We start from the raw sequence: 12,487 nt of genomic DNA on the forward strand, positions 1-12,487 counted from the left end.
GGTGTTCAGGCCTACAGTAGTCTGTCTATATGAGTTTTTCAGGCCTACAGTAGTCTATATGAGGTGTTCAGGTGTTCAGGTCTACAGTAGTCTATATGAGGTGTTCAGGTCTACAGTGGTCTATATGAGGTGTTCAGGTGTTCAGGTCTACAGTAGTCTATATGAGGTGTTCAGGCCTACAGTAGTCTATATGAGGTGTTCAGGCCTACAGTAGTCTGTCTATATGAGGTGTTCAGGTCTACAGTAGTCTATATGAGGTGTTCAGGTCTACAGTAGTCTATATGAGGTGTTCAGGTCTACAGTAGTCTATATGAGGTGTTTAGGTGTTCAGGTCTACAGTAGTCTATATGAGGTGTTCAGGTCTACAGTAGTCTATATGAGGTGTTCAGGTGTTCAGGCCTACAGTAGTCTATATGAGGTGTTCAGACCTACAGTAGTCTATATGAGGTGTTCAGGTCTACAGTAGTCTATATGAGGTGTTCAGGTCTACAGTCGTCTATATGAGGTGTTCAGGCCTACAGTAGTCTGTCTATATGAGGTGTTCAGGCCTACAGTAGTCTATATGAGGTGTTCAGGCCTACAGTAGTCTGTCTATATGAGGTGGTCAGGTCTACAGTAGTCTATATGAGGTGGTCAGGTCTACAGTAGTCTATATGAGGTTTTCAGGCCTACAGTAGTCTGTCTATATGAGGTGTTCAGGTCTACAGTAGTCCATATGAGGTGTTCAGGTCTACAGTAGTCTGTCTATATGTGGTGTTCAGGTGATCAGGTCTACAGTAGTCTATATGAAGTGTTCAGGTCTACAGTAGTCTATATGAGGTGTTCAGGCCTACAGTAGTCTATATGAGGTGTTCAGGCCTACAGTAGTCTATATGAGGTGTTCAGGCCTACAGTAGTCTATATGAGGTGTTCAGGTCTACAGTAGTCTATATGAGGTGTTCAGGCCTACAGTAGTCTATATGAAGTGTTCAGGTCTAAAGTAGTCTATGAGGTGTTCAGGCCTACAGTAGTCTATATGAGGTGTTCAGGTCTACAGTAGTCTATATGAGGTGTTCAGGCCTACAGTAGTCTATTTGAGGTGTTCAGGCCTACAGTAGTCTATATGAGGTGTTCAGGCCTACAGTAGTCTATATGAGGTGTTCAGGTCTACAGTAGTCTATATGAGGTGTTCAGGCCTACAGTAGTCTATATGAGGTGTTCAGGCCTACAGTAGTCTGTCTATATGAGGTGTTCAGGTCTACAGTAGTCTATATGAGGTGTTCAGGTCTACAGTAGTCTATATGAGGTGTTCAGGCCTACAGTAGTCTATATGAGGTGTTCAGGCCTACAGTAGTCTATATGAGGTGTTCAGGCCTACAGTAGTCTGTCTATATGAGGTGTTCAGGCCTCCAGTAGTCTATATGAGGTGTTCAGGTGTTCAGGTCTACAGTAGTCTATATGAGGTGTTCAGGCCTACAGTGGTCTATATGAGGTGTTCAGGTGTTCAGGTCTACAGTAGTCTATATGAGGTGTTCAGGCCTACAGTAGTCTATATGAGGTGTTCAGGCCTACAGTAGTCTGTCTATATGAGGTGTTCAGGTCTACAGTAGTCTATATGAGGTGTTCAGGTCTACAGTAGTCTATATGAGGTGTTCAGGTCTACAGTAGTCTATATGAGGTGTTTAGGTGTTCAGGTCTACAGTAGTCTATATGAGGTGTTCAGGTCTACAGTAGTCTATATGAGGTGTTAAGGTGTTCAGGCCTACAGTAGTCTATATGAGGTGTTCAGGTCTACAGTAGTCTATATGAGGTGTTCAGGCCTACAGTAGTCTATATGAGGTGTTCAGGCCTACAGTAGTCTATATGAGGTGTTCAGGTCTACAGTAGTCTATATGAGGTGTTCAGGCCTACAGTAGTCTATATAAGAGGTGTTCAGGCCTACAGTAGTCTATATGAGGTGTTAAATGCAGACCTACAGTAGTCTATATGAGGTGTTCAGGCCTACAGTAGTCTGTCTATATGAGGTGTTCAGGTCTACAGTAGTATATATGAGGTGTTCAGGTCTACAGTAGTCTATATGAGGTGTTCAGGTCTACAGTAGTCTATATGAGGTGTTTAGGTGTTCAGGTCTACAGTAGTCTATATGAGGTGTTCAGGTCTACAGTAGTCTATATGAGGTGTTCAGGTGTTCAGGCCTACAGTAGTCTATATGAGGTGTTAAGACCTACAGTAGTCTATATGAGGTGTTCAGGTCTACAGTAGTCTATATGAGGTGTTCAGGTCTACAGTTGTCTATATGAGGTGTTCAGGCCTACAGTAGTCTGTCTATATGAGGTGTTCAGGCCTACAGTAGTCTATATGAGGTGTTCAGGCCTACAGTAGTCTGTCTATATGAGGTGGTCAGGTCTACAGTAGTCTATATGAGGTGGTCAGGTCTACAGTAGTCTATATGAGGTGTTCAGGCCTACAGTAGTCTGTCTATATGAGGTGTTCAGGTCTACAGTAGTCCATATGAGGTGTTCAGGTCTACAGTAGTCTGTCTATATGTGGTGTTCAGGTGATCAGGTCTACAGTAGTCTATATGAAGTGTTCAGGTCTACAGTAGTCTATATGAGGTGTTCAGGCCTACAGTAGTCTATATGAGGTGTTCAGGCCTACAGTAGTCTATATGAGGTGTTCAGGCCTACAGTAGTCTATATGAGGTGTTCAGGTCTACAGTAGTCTATATGAGGTGTGCAGGCCTACAGTAGTCTATATGAAGTGTTCAGGTCTAAAGTAGTCTATGAGGTGTTCAGGCCTACAGTAGTCTATATGAGGTGTTCAGGTCTACAGTAGTCTATATGAGGTGTTCAGGCCTACAGTAGTCTATTTGAGGTGTTCAGGCCTACAGTAGTCTATATGAGGTGTTCAGGCCTACAGTAGTCTATATGAGGTGTTCAGGCCTACAGTAGTCTATATGAGGTGTTCAGGCCTACAGTAGTCTATATGAGGTGTTCAGGCCTACAGTAGTCTGTCTATATGAGGTGTTCAGGCCTACAGTAGTCTATATGAGGTGTTCAGGCCTACAGTGTCTGTCTATATGAGGTGGTCAGGTCTACAGTAGTCTATATGAGGTGGTCAGGTCTACAGTAGTCTATATGAGGTGGTCAGGTCTACAGTAGTCTATATGAGGTGTTCAGGCCTACAGTAGTCTATATGAGGTGTTCAGGCCTACAGTAGTCTATATGAGGTGTTCAGGCCTACAGTTGTCTATATGAGGTGTTCAGGTCTTCTGGAGTCTATATGAGGTGTTCAGGCCTACAGTAGTCTGTCTATATGAGGTGTTCAGGTCTACAGTAGTCCATATGAGGTGTTCAGGTCTACAGTAGTCTGTCTATATGTGGTGTTCAGGTGATCAGGTCTACAGTAGTCTATATGAAGTGTTCAGGTCTACAGTAGTCTATATGAGGTGTTCAGGCCTACAGTAGTCTATATGAGGTGTTCAGGCCTACAGTAGTCTATATGAGGTGTTCAGGCCTACAGTAGTCTATATGAGGTGTTCAGGTCTACAGTAGTCTATATGAGGTGTTCAGGCCTACAGTAGTCTATATGAAGTGTTCAGGTCTAAAGTAGTCTATGAGGTGTTCAGGCCTACAGTAGTCTATATGAGGTGTTCAGGCCTACAGTAGTCTATATGAGGTGTTCAGGCCTACAGTAGTCTATTTGAGGTGTTCAGGCCTACAGTAGTCTATATGAGGTGTTCAGGCCTACAGTAGTCTATATGAGGTGTTCAGGTCTACAGTAGTCTATATGAGGTGTTCAGGCCTACAGTAGTCTATATGAGGTGTTCAGGTCTACAGTAGTCTATATGAGGTGTTCAGGCCTACAGTAGTCTATTTGAGGTGTTCAGGCCTACAGTAGTCTATATGAGGTGTTCAGGCCTACAGTAGTCTATATGAGGTGTTCAGGTCTACAGTAGTCTGTCTATATGAGGTGTTCAGGTCTACAGTAGTCCATATGAGGTGTTCAGGCCTACAGTAGTCTATATGAGGTGTTCAGGTCTACAGTAGTCTATATGAGGTGTTCAGGTCTACAGTAGTCTATATGAGGTGTTCAGGCCTACAGTAGTCTATATGAGGTGTTCAGGCCTACAGTAGTCTATATAAGGTGTTCAGGCCTACAGTAGTCTGTCTATATGAGGTGTTCAGGCCTACAGTAGTCTATATGAGGTGTTCAGGTGTTCAGGTCTACAGTAGTCTATATGAGGTGTTCAGGTCTACAGTGGTCTATATGAGGTGTTCAGGTGTTCAGGTCTACAGTAGTCTATATGAGGTGTTCAGGCCTACAGTAGTCTATATGAGGTGTTCAGGCCTACAGTAGTCTGTCTATATGAGGTGTTCAGGTCTACAGTAGTCTATGTGAGGTGTTCAGGTCTACAGTAGTCTATATGAGGTGTTCAGGTCTACATTAGTCTATATGAGGTGTTTAGGTGTTCAGGTCTACAGTAGTCTATATGAGGTGTTCAGGTCTACAGTAGTCTATATGAGGTGTTCAGGTGTTCAGGCCTACAGTAGTCTATATGAGGTGTTCAGGTCTACAGTAGTCTATATGAGGTGTTCAGGCCTACAGTAGTCTATATGAGGTGTTCAGGTCTACAGTAGTCTATATGAGGTGTTCATGTCTACAGTAGTCTGTCTATATGAGGTGTTCAGGTCTACAGTAGTCTATATGAGGTGTTCAGGCCTACAGTAGTCTATATGAGGTGTTCAGGCCTACAGTAGTCTATATGAGGTGTTCAGGTCTACAGTAGTCTATATGAGGTGTTCAGGCCTACAGTAGTCTATATAAGAGGTGTTCAGGCCTACAGTAGTCTATATGAGGTTTTAAATGCAGACCTACAGTAGTCTATATGAGGTGTTCAGGCCTACAGTAGTCTATATGAGGTGTTCAGGCCTACAGTAGTCTGTATGAGGTGTTCAGGTCTACAGTAGTCTATATGAGGTGTTCAGGTGTTCAGGTCTACAGTAGTCTATATGAGGTGTTCAGGTCTACAGTAGTCTGTCTACATGTGGTTTACACCATGGGCCAAGTAGGTGACTGTAAATTGCATTTTATTGTGTTTGTATGATGCAAGACCTCATTTTACAAAATACAATTCATTATTATTACCATTCAGAGATGTAGACTACCCCTCTGACTATTGGCTTATTTTCATAGTTAAGCCTATCTCAAAATACAATACTGCCCCTTTAATTAAGACAAAGCTTTTTTTTTACCCGACTGGCTTTTCAAAGACAGCTTAAAATATAGCTTACACATTTTCTGCTCTTTGTAGGATGCAGTAACTCCCCACTGCTGACCTATACCTGGGTTAGTAACTCACTAGCTAGCAAAGAATATCAACAAATGTTCAAACCTATGGCTCTGAACTGATTTAAAAAAGCACATGAACTTGAACCACCAATCGAATTCTACTCCGTTGTGCTCTCGCTCTACCTACAACTACGTCACAGACTCAATCTTACAACGTTAGATGTGTTTTAGTTAGTTGCTTTGAAAAAGGAGCTGATAAAATGTCCCGGACACACTTGGTCGTTTCTAGTAAGGTCGTAGTGAATTTGATGAGCATATCCATGTAAACAGACATCACAGGAGAATGTTCATTGCCCAGCGTGAATGCTCTCTTCTCCAGATTGACGCTGGGGAGCTTGACAGAACACCGTCTTCGCTTACAAAAGCCCACACGTGGGTTAAAGTCAACCCAATTGTTGTTGAGACAGGAAATGATATATTTTTCTCCTCAGACAGCTGTCAATCATTCACTGAGCTGTCTGCACTCCTGCAGCTGTCACTCACATAGGGGAGGTGCTTTGGTGGGTTTAGTGGGCTACACTTTTCGGTGATTCAAATACATAAATGAAAACAGAGGGGGGAAAAAAAAAACGTAAATTCAAACAAGTACATTTTATTTAAATTTCCTATCAGTTGGCAGTTTATTTTTAGCTTTAAAATCCTATTCGTTCTGTTTGAAATTTTTGCGGGATTTCCGTCAAGAATTGTGCGCGCGCGGATTCGTTGTGGGTCTGCGTTGGGAAGTGTTCAGGGCTGAAGGGTTAGGGTTGAGTGACAGAGGTCAGGTGTTAGAGTTAGGGGTCATACCTCATGCGGGTGAAGAGTTCAGGGCTGAAGTCCTCATAGAGCTCCATGTTTCCTTTCAGCTTCAGATGGGTCAGTCCTCCCAGACCACCCACAGGAAGTGATGTCAGACCGTTCTCACTCAGGTCCCTGTAAAGGGAGGTGGGGAATTCAGTAATGTATACAATTATTATGAAAACACTTTTTCACACTGTGAAATCCACAAACATGGTCTGTGCTCCTTGCATGTTTGTGAGCGTCATGTCATTTGTTCTCTGCTAATACAGTGGCTTTGGATCTTAAAAAAGGGGTTTCCTTCTAGAGGAAAGGGGTTTCCTTCTAGAGAAAGGGGTTTCCTTCCTTCTAGAGGAAAGGGGTTTCCTTCTAGAGGAAAGGGGTTTCCTTCTAGAGAAAGGGTTTTCCTTCTAGAGAAAGGGGTTTCCTAGAGGAAAGGGGTTTCCTTCTAGAGAAAAGGGGTTTCCTTCTAGAGGAAAGGGGTTTCCTTCTAGAGAAAGGGTTTTCCTTCTAGAGAAAGGGGTTTCCTAGAGGAAAGGGGTTTCCTTCCTTCTAGAGAAAGGGGTTTCCTAGAGGAAAGGGGTTTCCTTCCTTCTAGAGAAAGGGGTTTCCTAGAGGAAAGGGGTTTCCTTCCTTCTAGAGGAAAGGGGTTTCCTTCCTTCTAGAGAAAAGGGGTTTCCTTCCTTCTAGAGAAAGGGGTTTCCTTCTAGAGAAAAGGGGTTTCCTTCTAGAGAAAGGGTTTTCCTTCTAGAGAAAGGGGTTTTCATGTGATTACATGTAGCTCTGTGTCGTCCCAGCCAACACAAGTAACTGATGTTAACCTTTCTGGTTACAACCTTTTTCGTCAAGACAGATATTCCAAAGGTGGTGGAGTGTCAATCTTTACCAAGGATCACCTTCAGTGCTCGGTTGTCTCCACCAAGTCTGTCCCCAAACAATTTGATTTGCTGGTTTTATACATTAAACTTTCAAATAGCTCTTTGTTGACTGTTGCTGGGTGCTATCGTCCTCCCTCAGCACCGGCCTGTACCCTACCTGCCCTAAGCTCTCTCCTGGCCCCATACACTAAGTCTGAATTTGTCCTGCTAGGTGACCTAAACTGGGACATGCTTAACCTGTTGGGGCTAGGGGGCAGTATTTTCACGGCCAGATAAAAAACGTACCCTATTTAAACTGGTTACTACTCTGGCCCAGAAACAAGAATATGCATATAATTAGTAGATTTGGATAGAAAACACTCTAAAGTTTCTAAAACTGTTTGAATGGTGTCTGTGAGTATAACAGAACGCATTTGGCAGGCCAAAACCTGAGAAGATTCCATACAGGAAGTGCCCTGTCTGACAATTTGTTCTCCTTCTGTACCATCTCTATCGAAAATACAGCATCTCTGCTGTAACATGACATTTTCTAAGGCTTCCATTGGCTCTCAGAAGGCGCCAGAAAGTGTAATGGGGTGTCTGCTGTCTCTGGGCGAAGTACAGCAGCTCTGTTTGTGAGTGGTCAGGCTGGGAACAGTGACACTGGAGATGCACGTTCATGAGAATTCTCAATTTTTTTTCTTTCAGCCTTTGAATGAATACAACGTCGCCCGGTTGGAATATTATCGCTATTTTACGAGAAAAATAGCATAAAAATTGATTTTAAACAGCGTTTGACATGCTTCGAAGTACAGTAATGGAATATTTTGAATTTTTTTGTCACAAAATGCGCTCGCGCGTCACCCTTCGGATACTGACTTGAACGCACGAACAAAACGGAGGTATTTGAATATAACTATGGATTATTTGGAACCAAAACAACATTTGTTGTTGAAGTAGAAGTCCTGGGATTACATTCTGATGAAGAACAGCAAAGGTAATCCAATTTTTCTTATAGTAAATCTGAGTTTGGTGAGGGCCAAACTTGGTGGGTGTCAAATTAGCTAGCCGTGATGGCCGGGCTATGTACTCAGAATATTGCAAATGTGCTTTCCCCGAAAGGCTATTTTAAAATCTGACACCGTGATTGCATAAAGGAGTTCTGTATCTATAATTCTTAAAATAATTGTTATGTATTTTGTGAACGTTAATCGTGAGTAATTTAGTAAATTCACCGGAAGTTTGCGGTGGGTATGCTAGTTCTGAACATCACATGCTAATGTAAAAAGCTGGTTTTTGATATAAATATGAACTTGATTGAACAAAACATGCATGTATTGTATAACATAATGTCCTAGGAGTGTCATCTGATGAAGATCATCAAAGGTTAGTGCTGCATTTAGCTGTGGTTTTGGTTTTTGTGACATATATGCTTGCTTTGAAAATAGCTGTGTGATTATTTTTGGCAGGGTACTCTCCTGACATAATCTAATGTTTTGCTTTCGCTGTGAAGCCTTTTTGAAATCGGACAATGTGGTTAGATTAACGAGAGTCTTGTCTTTAAAATGGTGTAAAATAGTCATATGTTTGAGAAATTGAAGTTATAGCATTTTTGAGGTATTTGTATTTCGCGCCACGTGATTCCACTGGCTGTTGACGTCCCACCTTGCCCAGGGAGGTTAAGTATGCTCTCTCTAATTCTCTCTTTCTTTCTTTCTCTCTCTCGGAGTACCTGAGCCCTAGGACCATGCCTCAGGACTACCTGGCATGATGACTCCTTGCTGTCCCCAGTCCACCTGGCCATGCTGCTGCTCCAGTTTCAACAGTTCTGCCTGCGGCTATTGAACCCTGACCTGTTCACCGGACGTGCTACCTGTCCCAGACCTGCTGTTTTCAACTCTCTAGAGACAGCAGGAGCGGTAGAGATACTCTGAATGATCAGCTATGAAAAGCCAACTGACATTTACTCCTGAGGTGCTGACTTGTTGCACCCTCTACAACTACTGTGATTATTATTATTTGACCATGCTGGTCATTTATGAACATTTGAACATCTTGGCCATGTTCTGTTATAATCTCCACCCGGCACAGCCAGAAGAGGACTGGCCACCCCTCATAGCCTGGTTCCTCTCTAGGTTTCTTCCTAGGTTCTGGCCTTTCTAGGGAGTTTTTCCTAGCCTCCGTGCTTCTACACCTGCATTGCTTGCTGTTTGGTGTTTTAGGCTGGGTTTTTGTACAGCACTTTGAGATATCAGCTGATGTAAGAAGGGCTATATAAATACATTTGATTTGGTCTGTCCGTCCGTCCGTCCGGCCTGCCTGCCTGCCTGCCTGCCAGCCAGCCAGCCAGCCAGTTTCTAGAGTCTGTGTCAGTGTTGGCCTAAAGAGTTGCTTTAATTAAGGTGAACCAAAGTTACCAAAGTTTCCCTGACTTGCTTGGTGGTTTGCGTGGGATATATGTGTGTATGTATACTCACAGCTTGGTCAGAGAATGGAACGAAATGAAGGCATCAGGGTGAATCCACTCAATACTGTTGAAGCTGAGATCTCTGGGGGGAGAGAGTGAGAATTAGTTACTGTCATTATTCCGAATGTTGTGTTTAGTGCCTATCTGTTAGAGTAACAGTATTCACAGAGAGTAACAGTTTGTGTGTAGGGGAAAGAGTATACTGACAGAGAGTAAAGAGTATTCACAGAGAGTAAACAGTATTCACAGAGAGTAAACAGTATACTCACAGAGAGTAAAGAGTATTCACAGAGAGTAAAGAGTATTCACAGAGAGTAAACAGTATACTCACAGAGAGTAAACAGTATTCACAGAGAGTAAAGAGTATACTGACAGAGAGTAAAGAGTATTCACAGAGAGTAAACAGTATTCACAGAGAGTAAAGAGTATTCACAGTGAGTAAACAGTATTCACAGAGAGTAAACAGTATTCACAGAGAGTAAACTAACAGAGAGTAAAGAGTATTCACAGAGAGTAAAGAGTATTCACAGTGAGTAAACAGTATTCACAGAGAGTAAAGAGTATTCACAGAGAGTAAAGAGTATTCTGACAGAGAGTAGAGAGTATTCACAGAGAGTAAACAGTATTCACAGAGAGTAAAGAGTATTCTGACAGAGAGTAGAGAGTATTCACAGAGAGTAAACCGTATACTCACAGAGAGTAAAGAGTATTCACAGAGAGTATACAGTATACTGACAGATAGTAAAGAGTATTCACAGAGAGTAAAGAGTATTCTGACAGAGAGTAGAGAGTATACTGACAAAGAGTAGAGAGTAAAGAGTATTCACAGAGAGTAAAGAGTAAAGAGTATTCACATAGAGTAAACAGTACTCACGGGGGTCACAGAGAGTAAAGAGTATTCACAGAGAGTAAAGAGTATTCACAGAGAGTAAAGAGTATTCACAGAGAGTAAAGAGTATTCACAGAGAGTAAAGAGTATTCACAGAGAGTATACAGTATACTCACAGAGACCGTAGAGAGCTGAGCTGCTGGAAGGTATTCCTCTCAATCCTCCTAATGTTGTTATACTGCAGGCCTCTCACACACACACACACACACACACACACACACACACACACACACACACACACACACACACACACACACACACACACACACACACACACACACACACACACACACACACACACACACACACCCTGTTACTACAAAACAATCAGTGAAACTGCAATACTGAAGCATAGACTCCTACTATTTCAGTCATACCATTATTGGAACGTTGTTCAAACATTCTGTTATTGGAACGTTGTTCTAACATTCTGTTATTGGAACGTTGTTCAAACATTCTGTTATTGGAACGTTGTTCTAACATTCTGTTATTGGAACGTTGTTCTAACATTCTGTTATTGGAACGTTGTTCTAACATTCTGTTATTGGAACATTGTTCTAAGCTACAACCATTTCACCATGTTGACTCACATTTCCTGCAGGGCAGAGCAGTGATAGAAGCTGGGTAGATCCTCTATCTGATTATGAGACAGCTCGCTGTGAACACACAGACAAAAATATCATTATTGTGTAATCTGGGGTTTCAGATCCATGTCAGAGTTAAGCATTTCTATGGGGTTTGGGATTTTATCAACTGGGGCATTTAAAGGGGTACAGTTCAATTGAATTGTGTGTGTGGACATTCTTGCGTTCAAAGTACTCACAGTACTCTGAGGCGGGGTAGCTGCAGGCACAACCGCTGAGGAAGAGTAGAGAGACCAGCCCTGGTCAATGTCCTAGAGAGAGAGAGGAGAGAGAGAATGAGGGATGAGGAAGAGTAGAAACCAGCCCTGGTCAATGTCCTAGAGAGAGAGAGGAGAGAGAACGAGGGATGAGGAAGAGTAGAAACCAGCCCTGGTCAATGTCCTAGAGAGAGAGGAGAGAGAGAGAACGAGGGATGAGGAAGAGTAGAAACCAGCCCTGGTCAATGTCCTAGAGAGAGAGAGGAGAGAGAGAACGAGGGATGAGGAAGAGTAGAAACCAGCCCTGGTCAATGTCCTAGAGAGAGAGAGGAGAGAGAGAACGAGGGATGAGGAAGAGTAGAGACCAGCCCTGGTCAATGTCCTAGAGAGAGAGAGGAGAGAGAACGAGGGATGAGGAAGAGTAGAAACCAGCCCTGGTCAATGTCCTAGAGAGAGAGAGGAGAGAGAGAGAACGAGGGATGAGGAAGAGTAGAGAGACAGGGGGGGGGGGGGTGGAGTGAGAGACAGAAGAGTGTATTTGTGTATTGTTGTGATTGTTTAGGTCCAGGGAAGCCAGTAGGTTCTTCTGTCTCTGTGATACTAACACAGTGAGACAGCTAGCTCAATAGGCACGAACCGGACCACTGCTGGCTTGCCTCTGAAGCTTAACAGGATCGGGACTACTTGGTCCTTGGATGGGAGACCAGATTCTGCTGGTCCAAGGAGATCCTAACGCCCCAGAACTTTCTGAAAGTCACTGCATGTGTTTGCTCTGTCACACCCTCCCAGAGCCCCTGTCGTACCCTCCCAGAGCCCCTGTCGTACCCTCCCAGAGCCTGTCGTACCCTCCTAGAGCCCCTGTCGTACCCTCCCAGAGCCCCTGTCGTACCCTCCCAGAGCCCCTGTCGTACCCTCCCAGAGCCCCTGTCGTACCCTCCCAGAGCCTGTCGTACCCTCCCAGAGCCCCTGTCGTACCCTCCCAGAGCCTGTCGTACCCTCCCAGAGCCCCTGTCGTACCCTCCCAGAGCCTGTCGTACCCTCCCATACCCTCCCAGAGCCTGTCGTACCCTCCCAGAGCCCCTGTCGTACCCTCCCAGAGCCCCTGTCGTACCCTCCCAGAGCCCCTGTCGTACCCTCCCAGAGCCCCTGTCGCACCCTCCCAGAGCCCCTGTCGCACCCTCCCAGAGCCCCTGTCGCACCCTCCCAGAGCCCCTGTCGTACCCTCCCAGAGCCTGTCGTACCCTCCCAGAGCCCCTGTCGCACCCTCCCAGAGCCTGTCGTACCCTCCCAGAGCCTGTCGTACCCTCCCAGAGCCCCTGTCGTAC

General features: G+C 44.1%; 1 protein-coding gene across 1 annotated transcript in view; it reads right to left on the bottom strand.

Moving 5' to 3' along the window:
• The window catches only part of lgr6 (leucine-rich repeat containing G protein-coupled receptor 6), a 57,245-nt gene that overhangs the window by 20,837 nt on the left and 23,921 nt on the right, over positions 1-12,487 (bottom strand). The window contains exons 8-12 of the mRNA XM_082961517.1: positions 11,145-11,216; positions 10,912-10,977; positions 10,438-10,509; positions 9,443-9,514; positions 6,118-6,243 (exon numbers count right to left, since the gene is read on the bottom strand). Of these exons, the coding sequence (XP_082817643.1) occupies positions 6,118-6,243; positions 9,443-9,514; positions 10,438-10,509; positions 10,912-10,977; positions 11,145-11,216 (408 nt within the window). The remainder of the gene's footprint in view (positions 1-6,117; positions 6,244-9,442; positions 9,515-10,437; positions 10,510-10,911; positions 10,978-11,144; positions 11,217-12,487) is intronic.

Source organism: Salmo salar, chromosome 15 (genome assembly GCF_965601325.2).
Source record: "Salmo salar chromosome 15, fSalSal1, whole genome shotgun sequence".
Taxonomy (NCBI): domain Eukaryota; kingdom Metazoa; phylum Chordata; class Actinopteri; order Salmoniformes; family Salmonidae; genus Salmo; species Salmo salar.